This window comes from Nomascus leucogenys, chromosome 11, assembly GCF_006542625.1.
Source record: "Nomascus leucogenys isolate Asia chromosome 11, Asia_NLE_v1, whole genome shotgun sequence".
Lineage (NCBI taxonomy): Eukaryota > Metazoa > Chordata > Mammalia > Primates > Hylobatidae > Nomascus > Nomascus leucogenys.
In genome coordinates, this window is record NC_044391.1 from 66110150 (window position 1) to 66125612 (window position 15463).

The 15463-nt window shown below is 38.8% G+C and overlaps 1 protein-coding gene across 1 annotated transcript in view; it reads left to right on the forward strand.

Moving 5' to 3' along the window:
- Positions 1-15463, forward strand: part of ANO6 (anoctamin 6) — a 214361-nt gene that overhangs the window by 122301 nt on the left and 76597 nt on the right. Inside the window, exons 4-7 of the mRNA XM_003252262.4 lie at positions 10898-10963; positions 12206-12493; positions 12696-12809; positions 14837-14952. Of these exons, the coding sequence (XP_003252310.2) occupies positions 10898-10963; positions 12206-12493; positions 12696-12809; positions 14837-14952 (584 nt within the window). The remainder of the gene's footprint in view (positions 1-10897; positions 10964-12205; positions 12494-12695; positions 12810-14836; positions 14953-15463) is intronic.

The window sequence follows — 15463 nt, forward strand, 5'->3', positions numbered from 1 at the left end:
TACCACATATACCATGATGTCTCTTAAGATTGTAACACAGCTGAAAAATTCCTGTTGCCTAGTGACATCATAGCTGTCTTAACATGGTAGTGCAATGCATTACTCACATGTCTGTGGTCATGCTGGTATAAATAAATCTATTGGACTGGGCTGCTAGTCATATAAAAATATAGCACATACAATCATGTATAGTACAGAATACTTGTTAATGGTAATAAATGACTATGTTACTGGTTTATGTGTTTACTGTAATGTATTTTAAAAGTATACTTTTTATCATTATTTTAGAGTATATTCCTACTTATAAAAAATAAATTAAAAAAGGAAGTTAACTGTAAAACAGCCTCAGGCAGGTACTTCAGGAGGTATTCCAAAAGAAGGCACTGTTATCACAGGAGATGACAGCTCTATTTCTGTTATTGCCCCTGAAGACCTTCCAGTGAGACAAGATATGGAGGTGGAAGACAGTGATACTGATGATCCTGACCCTGTGTAAGCCTGGCTAATGTGTGTATTTGTGTCTTCGTTTTCAACAAAAAAGTTTAAAAAGTTAAAAATTAAAGATAGAAAAATATTTGCAATAGAATAAGGATATAAAGAAAGAATTTTTGTACAGCTGTAGTGTGTGTTTGTGTTTTAAGCTAAGTGAGCAGTGTTATAAAGTCTACAGTAGTGCACATAATGTCTTAAGCCTTCAGGTTCAGTCACCACTCACTTGCTGACTCACCCACAGCAACTTCCAGGCCTGCAAGCTCCATCCATGATAAGTGCCCTAAACTGGTATACCATCTTTAAAATGTTTATACAGTATTTTTACTGTAGCTTTTCTATATTAAGATACACTAATGCTTACCATGGTGTTACAGCTGCCTGTGGTATTCAGCTCAGTCGCATGCAGTGCAGGATTGTAGCCGAAGAGTGGCAGGCCATTCCATATACCCTAGGTGTATGGTAGGCTACACCTTCTAGGTTTGTGTATGTTCATATGTACACTCTATGGTGTTCACACAAAGGTGAAATCACATTCTCAGAATGTATCCCTGTTGTTAAGCAATGCATGAATGAATTTATAATTTATTAAATAGTATTCGATGCTTACATATTGAGTGTAAAAAGTTGAATTCATAGAAGTAGATAGTAGAATAGTGATTAGCAGGGGCTGGAGGTGAGAGGATGCTGGGGAGGTGTTGGTCAAAGGATACAAAATTTTAGTTAGATAGGAGGGATAAGATTAGGAGAACTATTGTACAGCTGACTATTTGATAATATCTTCTTGAAAACTGTTAAGGAGTAGATTTTAAGTGTTTTTTACCACAAAAGTTTGTGACGTGTAAATGCATATGTTAATCAGCTTGATTTTGGCTTCCATTATATATGCATATTTTAAAACAACATGTTATACATAACATTTTTATTTATCAATTAAAATAAATATAAATGTTAGGAGGGAAGTGGGAAAAAAAGTATTTAAGGTCACCTATGGAAATATATCAAGAATGAAAGTAATTAAAGACTAAATCAGGGTAAAAGAAATATAAAAGCCAGAAAAATAAAATGAAGCCATGTGTCAGAGTAATAAAATGATTTCTTATCAACCATAAGGTCTTGTTCAGAAGTTAGAGATCAGCTGCAAATTTGCCTCTCAACTTCTTAGTTGCCAAAGAATATAAGAGGATTTTATTGATAACATAATTTATTTAAGTTTCAACACAATAAAAACAAAACTGGTTGTTCCAAAGCAACATAGTGTTCTGGTATGAAAGATCCTCCTGAGAAAAATTTGTCTCATGAATCCTCATGAAGAGGAAGGCATGATTGCATAGACTAAAAATTGGCTTATCTTCTTCAAATTGAAGAAATAAAGGGATAGCAGAAGGTGGGGAGGCACTATGAGGAATCAGAACAGTGTGGAAAGTTTGCCTGGGAATGACGTTTGCAACAGGTAGTTCATGAATTGGAAACTTGAGCCTCATGTTAGGATAGGCTCAGTAAGAGATATGGCAGCCAGTGTTGGGTGGTTTTACTTCCCAGCTAACTTTTGGCAGGTGTTCTGTCTTTTGTTTTAGGGAGTGAAGTCAGATCTATCTTTAGCTCCTAAATATTTTAGACTAAAGCGGGGAGGTCTTTATATTTTTATCTTTTCCCTTGCTTTACAGTCTACTTGTTTATACTAAGATTGTAGGTGAAAAGGAATAAATTAAATTAGAATCAGCAGTTTCAAATTACAGCTGTGAAATGTGTTGCTGGTATAAGCACATTTGGTTTTATTTTTGAGTATTATCACCAAGAGCAATGAATCCAATTCTTGCTTCTTATTTCCAAAATGGGAAGTATCTCTGGGCTGAAACCTTAAAAACAGAGAGGACAATGAAATTCTGAAAAGTAAGACCTGATCATTCTATTTTATCCTGCTGAGGGAATTAGCAACATGTTCACAAAGACATGGAGAAGAGAAAACCTTTTTTCTGATTGCTCCTCCTGAGGTCTGGCTGTAGGTTGAATGAAGAGGCTGTCATTTACCTGGTACCAGCAGGGCAAATGTGTTACCTTTTCAAAAGATCATCTGTAAAGGGGTACAGCAGGATTGGCAAAAATCAGCTATACCAAATTCTCTCATAAAACAGGCTTGACAGGGATAAATCGTCACAAAAGAATAGCTGCTTGTGTGCACCTGTGCATGCATATATGCACAGAAAAAGGTGTGTCCTAGAAAATAGGATTTCCTAAACTTGTCCTATGAGAAGTCACCTGGGTTGCTTGTTAAAAATAGATGGTCCAGGCCCCATCCCATACATGCTGAGTCAGTAGCTCCAGGAGAGAGGCTCAAGAATCTACATTTTAAATAAGCTCTCCAAAGTTGTTCCTTTAAGCAGATAAGTTTGGAAAACACTTTACTGAAAAACTTTATTGTACACTTAACTAATAGAATAGTTATCTTGGCAGTGAATTATGGGTGTTAATTTTTTCTTCTCTGAAAATTTGTTTTCTGTGTTACTCAGAATGAGTGTTTCTTTCTTTTGTGATACTGATTTAAAAGTCATATTTGGAAGTGAACTTCAGCTAAATATTCACTCCATCCTATGTTTATCATTTAAAATGCTCATCTGTTTTTTGTCCCCTAGTGAACATACATTACTCAGTTGAGTAAATTCCTCATCAAATCAGTCCACTAACATTAAATGTTTTTATCACCAACACGTGAATTTAAATTAAGTTCCGATTAAATAATGTATTCTGCTTACCAAACCTTCTGGAGAACATAACATGTAACTAATAAATAGCACAGTGATTAGACTAATTTTTTTTTTCCACAAATTAAGTACCTATGATGGATTTCTCTTGCGTTTTTGTAGGTTAAAAAAAGATTGGCAAGTTGAAAATACAATGACAGCACCATCAATACTTTGCCTAACAAAGCTATAAGAATATTTGAAATCAATCTATTCATATATTTCATTAATCCCAACTGATTTCTACTTTATCATAGTATATTCATTAATTTTACTACTTAGACATTGCAGTCCCTGCTTTTTACACTGAAAAAGGTGGGTAATAGAAAGAAAATGGTAGATATTTGTGTTTACAATCAGTACTATTACTGTGTAATTAACAAGTAAGTCCTTCACAACAATGACTTTACTAAGCCAAATGAGATGTGTAATGTGTAATCTAGGGTGCAAAGGGATAGACAGCTTCCTTAATTATGCCAGTCTGTCCTTGGTGATTTTGATTGCTTTATTCTTTATTTCCCTGACAGCTTTATTAACCTCTCAAAAGAGGTATGAATAAGATACTGGTTTCTGGAATGTGGCAGGTGCTTTTGTCCTTTTTCACCTTGAACCTCCAGTACCATTCTCCACCATCAGTAACAGAATCACATGCATCATTTTGTGATGTACATAGGTCCTCAGTGATTACAGTCACTTTGGCTTTACTAGAATTCTAGTAGGCTAAAATATAAAATGTGGTTGCACTGCAAATGAATTTGCTCCCCTAGAGATATACACATTTACAACACAGGTTAATTTATGACTAGCCTTTTTTAAGTCAGTGAGCCTAGTTTAAACATTTTATACCACCAAATAAAGATCATAGACTATCAGTTTAGGTTCTTATATATAAGGTTTCCAGTAAGGCACATAGATAATTTTTACTTTAAAATTGTGTGGCCTCAGGTATTCATTTATTCAGCAAATATTTATTGAGCAATGGCTATGTCAGCCAATATGCAATATTAATTATCTTTCATTTTTAACATGGAAGACAGCTCTACCCTAATTTTTTAAATGTCAAGAACACTGTTACTTATCCAAGTGTAAATTCTACAGTGAAGTAAAGATGATTTCATATTAAAGAGACTTAAGCAATCTTTTCTTAAGTAAGCAGTCCTTTCCTGATATGTGCCTGTTTGACAAATATAGCACATATGCTAATTTACTTTAGCTACCTGAAAAACCAAGAAAACTGGTTTGATAAATTTTTTAAATATTCCACTAGTTATTTGTGAATTGCCATGCCAAAGGAAAATAAAAAGAACTGTCTTATTAAAGTAACACCAAGGTGATATATTAATGTGTTTAAGCAAATAAAAATGTCCTATCCTTGATTCAACTGTTTAAGTATTTATAGTTGGTGGTAAAATGGAGGGCATTATAAACCAACTCCAAGGTCTACCAGTTATCCTGAGAGAAATCGGGTAAATATCTCAGGAGTTCTTTGTGAAGAACTAAAATAGAATAAATTAGCATAACCTTTCTGGAGAGCAGTACAGCAATACATATTAAATAACTTAAAATTGAATACACTCTTTAACAATTTTACTTTTAGGACCTTATCCTGAGGAAATAATAATGGATGCACGAAGATTTTTCATAATAGCAAAAAGGTAGAAACCACTTAAATATCCAACCATTTGAAATTGGTTAAATAAATAATGGTAGGTCTCTCTAAGAGAATATTATCAAGCTCTTAAAATAGGATTGAAGAGAAGTATTTCTAGAGTTTTCTGCATCTGTGATACTCATATGTGCTATACATTCTCACCAGTGACCTACCTTATAATAGACATGAGGCAAAAGAGAAGAGATAAAAAGATATGTTCACATCTTTCAGAGAAGAGAAAGATAGATATCCATCAGATATCAAAGAAGGTAGCCTGAAGATCAGGATAGCCAAGTGGTGTAGAAGAGTCAAGAAGGGGGAGTCTACGGGACTCTCATAGAGTTCCTGTAAAATAGTGTACTGGTGTCCCACTGCAGGGACGAAGGGTCATTAGGTGCATGGTGTAGAGGCAGAGTGAGTGGGGTTGCCTGTTTTGTCAGATATTTTGTATTTAAAACAGAGATGAGCCTCTAAGCCCTGCAGAATAGAGATAATTTCTTTTTTTTAAGGAATAAGGGAAGTCGAGCATGTTGAAAGGCAGAGAGAAGGTAATGGTGATGGCTGACATATCTACAGCGCTTATTGTATGCCAAGCATCATGCTGAGTGCTTTATGCCCATGATCATGCTTAATCCTTGAAATCATCCCAAAATGAAGCTGTTTTTTCCCAAAATGAAGCTGTTTTTTCCCACTATTTTTTAGATGAAACTGCTGATGATTATTTGCCCAGACATCACAGAGCTAGTAAATGGCAGAGTCAGGATTTTGACTCTGAATCTAACCACTATGCCCAGGAGTAACAGGAAAACCAAAACTGCAAGAGCTACAGGGGCTGTTTGTTAGAACAAAATCCGAGAAGAGAGAGTCCCTTGAAGGTGATGAGTTGTAGCCTCAGTTTAGAAACTCCATCAAGAAGGTACATGTCTGACTTGCACTATTCAGCATGTTGCATTCATAGCTGATACAGCTGATACAACCAAGACAGAAATATTTTCTGTTTGGTATATTTGACAGAACTGCCCTCATGTGGGGCTGGCTCATTCTGGGGTCTGTCTAAGCCTCATTCCTTTTGTCATCTGGTAATTCAAATTCTGAAGCATCCAGGAATCACTTCATGCTGTGGATACCCCTGTGCTCTCTATCTGGTGCTGGTGTACTTCAGAATTAAACTGCATCTCTCTTTCTACACCATGTCCTGTAATACCCATAGGTAAAAGTACATGGAAAATTTGGGAGGCTCAGAACAAAGGAGCCCAGTTGCTGCACTGCAGCCATTTACACTCCTTAGTTCATTCTGGCTTAACAGGCAGTCATCGATCCACCATTCACTCAGTTTATTCATTCATCAGACATTTATTGCATGCTTACTCTGTTATAGGCTTGTTTTAAGTGTTAATGATATCAAGATTAAAAGACACCTCTGAAGTAAGGGCAGTAATTGAACAGTAGGCAGGGCCGTGGGAGGATTTAATATTCTTAAGATTGGGAAACATTTAAGGTGTTTTTTGGCAGAGGAGTAAAAGCAATGAAGAGAAAAAATGAGAGGCATTGCCAAAGTAAGCTCAAGAAGAGAGATGAAAGGATGGGCTTCTGACACCAAGAAGAGAGGTGGTGCCTAGCTATTGATAGGTAGAAAGAAAGACTGGCAGGAGTTTCCAGTGAGTGGCTGCCCTTTTCTCTGTAAGGAGGGAGGTGAGGTCACCTGCAGAGCATGCTGGGCTGGAAGTTAGGTAATGAGCGTAAGGAGCACCTTAAAAGTTTGGAACAGCTCCCTAGTGGATAGCTAGGGGCCAGGAAGGAGACAGCCCAACTGTGATGGGAACCATGAATTTGTAATAAGGCCATTGAACAGAGTTACATGATTTTTCTCCCTACCAGCACTTATTGTTAAAACACCCATCAAGCCACTGGAGAAGACCCTCTTCTGACTCATTCTCCTACTCTTCTAATGAAGACATTTGTCTCCAAGAGCTAAAATTCTTGGGCCTGAGCTTTCACATGCTAACTGAAATTCATGACTGAATTTTAGAGGATACCAAAGACACAGGCATGGATCCTGCTATGACCTGCTAGTGAGACCATCTGGGTTGCCCTTTGTACAGCCTCAGGGTGAGTCATCTCCCCTGAAGGAAAGAATGTCACAGTGTCTGGTCCTTTCAGAATACTCCCTCCCTATACTGTACCATGTTTTCGGTTTTGGGCTAACACGTTTTCCCTAGTTTGCAACCACTCTGTTAGTCAGGATTCTTACTTACCAGTATCAGAAATGAGCTGTAATTTAAGCAGATCAGGAGTTTATCAGAGAAACGTTAGAGAACTCACAAATTCTCCTGAAGGGTTAGATAAATAAGCTTAGAGATAGGCAGCCAGAAGCAGTACCTTAAATCCTGCTGCAGGAGAAAAAGCACAGTTGCTGTCCTGAGCACAGGGCTGCTGCCAGCACCGCTGGCACCACTGACTAGCAGTGGCTATGGACAGCTCCTGCCATAACCTCTACCATCTCTGGAACTGGCATTTGCTCTCTCAGCCACCCCAGAATGTATTCTGCTTGGCCTGGCTTCTTTGCATCACTAGCATTCAATTTGGAGCCTGGAGCCAGGTAGTCTGGTTGGCAGGGCCTAGCTCAAGTGCCAGTAGCTGAATTTCATGGGAGACCACCAAAAGGAGTGTCTGTGTTTTTATCTGCTATAGTGGATGTGGGCTCTGGTAGGAGTTAAAAATGGGTGGCCATAAAGAATGACAGATGTCCATTACAGTGCCAGGAAGCACATGAATAAACGTTTCAGTCATTCTGTATCAGGAGAAAGTCTTAGGTCAGTGGACGCTAAGTTTCTCTATAATTCCTCTGTAGCAGACTATTTTAAATTCTTTCAGTCTCCAGTACTTTGCAGGATGCCTGCAAAATAAAAGGCACTCAAGAAATGTTTGTAAATGAACTAATGCTTGTTGAGTATATTCTTTCAACAAATATGTGTTAGGCATTGTATTAGTTTTCACATTGCTATAAAGAACTACCCAAGACCGGGTAATTTATAAAGAAAAGAGGTTTAATTGGTTCACAGTTCTGCAGGCTGTACAGGAGGCCTCAGGAAACTTCCAATCGTGGCAGAGGAAGAAGGCACATCTTACATGTCTGGAGCGGAAGGACAAGAGCAAAGGGGAGATGCTACACACTTTTAAACAGCCAGATCTCGTGAGAACTCACTATCACGGGAACAGCAAGGGGGGACATCTGCCCCCATGATTCAATCACCCCCCCATCAGGCCCCTCCCCTAACATTGGAGATTACAGTTCGACATGACATTTGGGCAAAGACACAAATCGAAACCATGTCGGGCATATACTGATGAACGCTGTCTGTGGGATCAAAATGCTTTACCCAATAATAAAGAGGTAATCAATCAGAAATAAGGACTGGGCTCCTATGTAAGAATCAAAATGTGAGGATTAGGATTTAGAGGGAAGAAGTACTGCTTAGATAAGAAATAGAATGAATCTGAGTCAACTTTCAAGTTCAAGTTGGGAATATGGTGGGTCAGGGGTGGAAAGTGCTGAAGAATTTCTCAGGATGAATTGCGGAGATGGTGGGGAAGGGGACACCCAGAGGGAACAGTCACTTTTGGGAAGTAGAGTAGGAAAGCTATACCTCAAACTCTCCTTACCCCTATCTGAATGGGGCATTTCTAGGCATTTCTAACTGAAGGGTTAGATAAATAAGCTTAGAGATAGGCAGCCAGAAGCAGTACCTTAAATCCTGCTGCAGGAGAAAAAGCACAGTTGCTGTCCTGAGCACAGGGCTGCTGCCAGCACCGCTGGCACCACTGACTAGCAGTGGCTATGGACAGCTCCTGCCATAACCTCTACCATCTCTGGAACTGGCATTTGCTCTCTCAGCCACCCCAGAATGTATTCTGCTTGGCTGGCTTCTTTGCATCACTAGCATTCAATTTGGAGCCTGGAGCCAGGTAGTCTGGTTGGCAGGGCCTAGCTCAAGTGCCAGTAGCTGAATTTCATGGGAGACCACGAAAAGGTCTCCCATTTCTAGGCCATTTGCTTGTGTTTAGGGAAGTTATACCACTTGCTGGTTTCCTCTGCTACTCTATTGTATGTTCAAATTGCAGCAAATAGTTAAATGTACTATATCTGTACAGCTCTTAGAACAGTGTCTGGCATGTTTTAAGTACTGTACAACCATTTATTAAAGATAAGCAGTATCCTTTTTCTGATACTTCAGCATAATACATCAGGGATTCCACTTGGACTCAAATTTAGCCAAATACCAAGTATATTCTTTTACTTTTTGACCTTTGGTCTTTTTCCTGCAGCTTCACCTACTTCTAGTTTATGGGATGTTTTTTATGTTCTAGGCCCTGTGCATAGCACAGCAGCTCATCCCCACTCTGTCCCTTTAGAGTGAGCAGATCATGAGTACTGCTCCCTGGGTAAAGTGCCTGACTGCCAGACCTACTAGATGATCCTGACCTGGACCTAGCAGTTCCTCTCTATCTTGTTAACTGCTGTGCTAAATATTCTACCCAGCTTTTTCAGCTGTCTTCAGTGTAAGACTTGCTCCAAGTTACCTTTTGTCAGTATTGGAAATGAAAATTCTACTTCATGTGCTTTATGTAGTTTAAATCATATCTTCACAAGACCCTAAAAAGGAAACAGGTGGGTTTTCTTAGTTCTACAGATGAAGAAAATGAGGGAGGCATGGAGAGTTTAATTTTCTTGTCATGGGTCATAGAGTTGATGAATAATAAATTCAGATTTTGAACCCAGGAAGTGTGGTTACAGAGCTCATTTTAGTCCATTTTGTGCTGCTGTAACAGAATTCCACAGACTAATTTATAAAGAACAGAAATTGATTGGCTCACAGTTTTGTAGGCTGGGAAGTCTGAGATCAAGGGGGCTGGCATCTGGTGAGGACTTTCTTGTGTCACCCCCATGGTGGGGGAGAGAGAGGTGGTGGGGAGAAACAAAAATGGGGCGGGGGGTTAGAAACAAAAGGGGGCCAAACTTTTATAAGGAGCTCATTCCATGCTAATGAACTCCCTCCTGTGATAATGTCATTAATTTGTTAAGTCTGCCCTTGTGGCCTGATCACCCTTCAGTAGGCCCCACCTCTCAACACTGTTGCATTGGGGATTCAGTTTCTAACATGATTTTGGGGGGACATATTTAAACCATAGCAGAGCTTGTGTTCTTAACCTCTGTGTCTACTCATTTTCTTCATTTCACAAAGCAGTATAAACTGTTTTGTCATGAAAAGCATTCTTTTAAAAAGGTCAAACAAGTCTCCATCTTTGCATGCTTCCCTTACAACTTTGGGCACAGCTTGGCAAAAGCCTAGGCATCTAGAATTTAATATCCATAAGTGTAGCATATTCTGTATCTTTTGAAATGGCCATGTAATATAGATATCAATTTAGTTCACTGTTTTTATGGATTTAGACATATATAACTTCACAAACATCTCAGTCTTGCAAGGAGAAAAAAATTCTCTGAATTTTGCCAAAATTGCCTGTGTTGTTTTATTGAATTTGGTCAAGATATGCAGGGATGATGCATTCACATCCAGTAATTGAACCATTTGAATGTCTGGTATGGAAACCAAATTTTTAAAATCTGAGATCCTCAACTCTGAAAACTCATATCAGTGAATAGGACTCAGAAAGCTCAATTTGTATGCTTTTGTGAGCCAAAAAGTATGTGGGATTGTGTCAAAGCAGGATATTGTTATTTACCTCAGATGACTGAAACCACACCAGGACAGCCAAGGGCCTTCCAGGGTGCCAGGGCATCGAAGTATCCTCCACGGCATTCTCTTGGGGATCCAACACTTACACGTCACCAGCAGCAAGAGCTGCTTCATTTCTTCTATTCCATTTGGAGCTGATGCATTTCTTTTTCAGGTCCACGCTAGCTTCGTTTTGTTATTAATATTGTTTTAAAAAATGCCTTTTTCTGCCTTTGGTAAACTAAAGGTCTAACATATATTCCGATTTCTTTTGACAGAGGAAAAGACAAGCATATGAATCTAACCTTATCTGTCATGGCCTGCAGTTAGAAGCAACAAGATCAGTAAGTACTGGTCCGTTTTCAGCCCTTGGCTGACCACTGTTCTTGGGCAGCTTCGTGCCACTTGGAATACTTGGGTGACATTGGAAACACACAGCCCTGGCCACATCTTAGTCATAGACTGGGAGAGGAGTCAATCAAAATCTGCATTGTGTAGAATGTATTCTTTTTTTCTGATCAAAACTAGCAGATCTTTTTTAATAGCCAACGAATTTTACAATGAATGCACGTATGAATGATTATTTTCTTCCTTTAAGAAACTTCTAAAAGGTTTTTTGTTATACAAAAAATAGTTTATGGTAAAAAATTAGAAAACATAAGAATAAGGAAAATAATCTGTATCTTAATTATCCATAAATAATTTTGCAGTCCTTCTGAGCTGTTTTCCTCAAAAATATATATGTACACATTTTTTATCTTTCAAAAAGGAGAAAATTACCACTTCACAGTTTTATAATTTGCTTTTTCCCTTTAATATATAGCAAATGGATTTTTTTTTTTTTTTTTTTTTTTTTTTGAGATGGAGTCTTGCTCTGTCGCCCAGGCTGGAGTGCAGTGGCACAATCTCGGCTCACTGCAAGCTCCGCCTTCCGGGTTCACGCCATTCTCCTGCCTCAGCCTCTCTGAGTAGCTGGGACTACAGGTGCCCGCCACCACGCCCGGCTAATTTTTTGTATTTTTAGTAGAGACGGGGTTTCACCGTGGTCTCGATCTCCTGACCTCGTGATCCGCTCGCCTCGGCCTCCCAAAGTGCTGGGATTACAAGCGTGAGCCACTGCGCCCAGCCTAGCAAATGGATTTATGTTAATAAATATAATTCTTTGACATTTTTAACAGCCACATAATATGATATCGAACAGATAGACAAACAGTTCATTTGAGGCTTAGACAATTAAAAATTTTTCATTATGATAGCACTGCAATGAGTATTCTAGTGTTTTTACTTTAAGTCAATAATTAGAGTAGAGTGATAGACAAATAAGTTTGGTTTTCTTCATTTTATAAATTCATAGTTTTATGAACTATGATGATTTGAATTACCTCCTTAATGATTCAAACCAAGAAATTGTCTTTAAGGCAAAAATTTATAATGTTTTGCAAATCTGTTTTTATTGTTACCTTCACTTTTAGTGGTGTTCTCTGTATTTTTTTTTAAAGCTACCAACAACATAAGAAAAATCTATGTGTTTTAAAATTGTGAAAAGAGTTGGTTTCTTGTTCTGTGTTTTTATTTTTCTAATATAGGTATCGGATGACAAGCTTGTATTTGTAAAAGTACACGCACCATGGGAGGTGTTATGTACGTATGCTGAGATAATGCACATCAAATTGCCTCTGAAACCCAATGATCTGAAAAACCGGTCCTCAGCCTTTGGTACACTCAACTGGTTTACCAAAGTCCTCAGTGTAGATGAAAGCATCATCAAGCCAGAGCAAGAGTTTTTCACTGCCCCATTTGAGAAGAACCGGATGAATGATTTTTACATTGTTGATAGAGATGCTTTCTTCAATCCAGCCACCAGAAGCCGCATCGTAAGTCTAAACCAAATTTAGTTGCTGTCTTGGGGTAATTTGGAACCTGCTGTGTTGTGGTTTGGTTGGTTTGGTTTTATTTTTAAAAACTGCACAAAAAGAAAAGAAATACGCCAGCAGATTCGTGTTACAGTAGTAAACAATGATTGGATTGGTTAGTTACACTATATAAACCGCATACTCTATTTTGGAATCTTTTTAGGTTTACTTCATCCTTTCTCGGGTCAAGTATCAAGTGATGAACAATGTTAGCAAGTTTGGGATCAACAGACTTGTAAACTCTGGGATCTACAAGGCAGCTTTCCCACTCCATGATGTAAGTTAAAAGGCAAAAATGAATGAAAAGGCCTTCTGTATACTCTGGTGTTGACAATAGCAAAGGGCTAACTTTCCTGATTGTAAGTTTCTTCCTCAGTAAAATGAAGGGAACATACTGCAAGATTACAAGCTCATTTAGGGTAAGAACTAGGTCTTTTGTTCACAGATGGATCCCAGGTATAAAGATACTCAGTTTTAAAGGGGCGAATGAATGAATGGACAGTACCTCTCTCACAGTTAATGTGTAAAGCAGTATAGATTAGCAGTTAATCTGTGTTAGCATTTCTGAGACCAAAATGCCTGCCCTGCCACTTTCTACCTGGATGACCTTGTGAAAGTCATTTAGCCTTTCTTCCTCCATTTCCTCATCAATAAGCTGGGGATAAATTATTACCTACCTCCTAGAGTTGTTAAGAGGATTAAATTAATCCGTTAAATTAATCCAAATGTTAGTCCCTGGCATATAATAAATACTATTATAAGTGTTAGCTATTTTCATAATTACTAACAGATGTTATTATCAATCAAAAAAGGTTAGTTCTTTGTCAGCAAAATACATGTTAGACCTTCTCATTTATCATTTTCTGTAACATAGACTTTTCTTCCTCATTTGGAATACGATTTTCAAACTGTCCCCTGGAATATCCCTGGGCTTTTAAAAAGGCATCTGTCAGGGTTGTTGTGACAATGGCAGTACCCCAAATGGTTGACATTTTTTTAAGGACTACATTCTGAGACTACAGCAACCCCTCAAATTCAAGAGTACTTCTCTAGCCGAGAACATCTCTCGTGAAATGAAATTTTTAAAATGTGACCACTGTAAATGCAGGGACATTATAACTAAAGCTGTTTAAACTCTGTCATTGAAATAAATTAAATACTATATTATATTGCATTATTACTTTGTTATATTCACTATCAATTTATCTGACTCTGTAAGACCAAAGAAAGCAAAGACTGAGATTGGTAATTTCTACTGTATAGTACATGTATTTGTGGATAGAGACAATATTGAAATGTACTAAATAACATAATAAAACTAGGACACTAAACAGCAGCTTGATACACATGGAAAAGTAGAGAACAAGGAGCTGGGTGAAGTAAATACTGATCCTAAGAGACCCAATGTAGCCATCCAGCCTGACAGTCCATGTGTTTTACTTTTGTGCCCCACTGAGTTTAGCTAATTGCGAATAACAGGACATGAATTTTGAGGCCACTTGCAAATAGCTGTCACGAATGTTAATTTGGGATGCCAAGGTTCTCTAACAGTTGACATTTGCTGTTGGCCAGGTCTTTTCCACTGAAGCCTCTTCTAATTGCAGTGGGCCTGTATTCAGGCTAACAAATGGTCCCATTTGGTATTTGAGAGGAAGGTGTGTGAAGGTCAGGGCCTGTGCCCTGATTTGGCTAGGTGGTAATCTGGTTCTAGGGCCAGAAGAAGAAAAATGAGTCAGAAAAAAAGGCAACTGGATTTAAGCAGGAAGTTTTGTTTCTTGAATTAGCTAAGTGTATAACATGATACCAAGCTTTGTTGTTTGTTTTCTGTATGTTATCACAGAATAACTGCTGAACTGGGGGCAAAGAAGCCTAGGTTTTAGAATTGACCCTGCTGCTAACCAGCCAAGGCCCTGGTTTCCCCATTGTCCAAGGAGAGGGGTGGGTTATCACGTGTTCCTCTGGTGTGGTGATTTGGGTACTTGGGTGGCCCAATTTTTCATTGTGTAGGACTGCCCCACTTAAAGCATTTTAAGCATCTCTGGGGCTCTCACAGAGTCCCTGCAGTGCTCCCCAGGATTGTAACACCCAATCGTTCATCCCTGCCCACATTCATAAATGACCCCCAAGGAGAGTAGTACCATGCCTGGTTAAGAATCACTAAAAATTAGATGGTATTTCCACCCCTTCCAGAAGGTGAGGACCCCTTGTTCACAATTGGCTATCAAGTATTTGTATCACATTTAAGAAGCAGATTTGTGAAAACATGATGATTATGGTGCTTACATGTTCCCTTCTGTGTCACAGTGCAAATTCCGCCATCAGTCAGAGGATCCCAGATGCCCTAATGAACGGTACCTTCTGTACAGAGAATGGGCTCATCCTCGAAGCATATACAAAAAGCAGCCCTTGGATCTTATCAGGTGAGGGGTTGTAGGGAGTACTCCAGGGGGAGGCACTCAGGGTGTTACCCCCACAGCATCTGAATGTGACAGTACTCATCAAAACTCTTGCCAGTGAAGGGAGCTGACCCAGAGTGCTGAGCTTCATTGGCCAGGGTTTTTATTGAGGCTTAATTATGTGGGCATGATTAATTGAATCATTACCCATCTCCAGTATCATCCTCCCCCTGGAAGATGGCCAGTAATATGTGGCTCAAAGCTCCAGTTCTCCAATCACATGGTTGATCTTTCTGGCATGGCCAGCCTCCACCCTCAGTCATCTCATTAGCACAAACTCTCTAGAGGCCCACCATGAGCCACTTCACTGGCATAAACTATCAGGCATAGTCCTAGGGTCCCACTGTGAATAAAAAGGCACTCCTATCTCTCAGGAAGTTTCAAGGGTTTAGAGGTTACCCCCCGCCCAGGAACTGGGATGCAGACCCACCAAATTCTGTATTGCACAGAAGTAAATGTTAGATGTAGCTTCTAT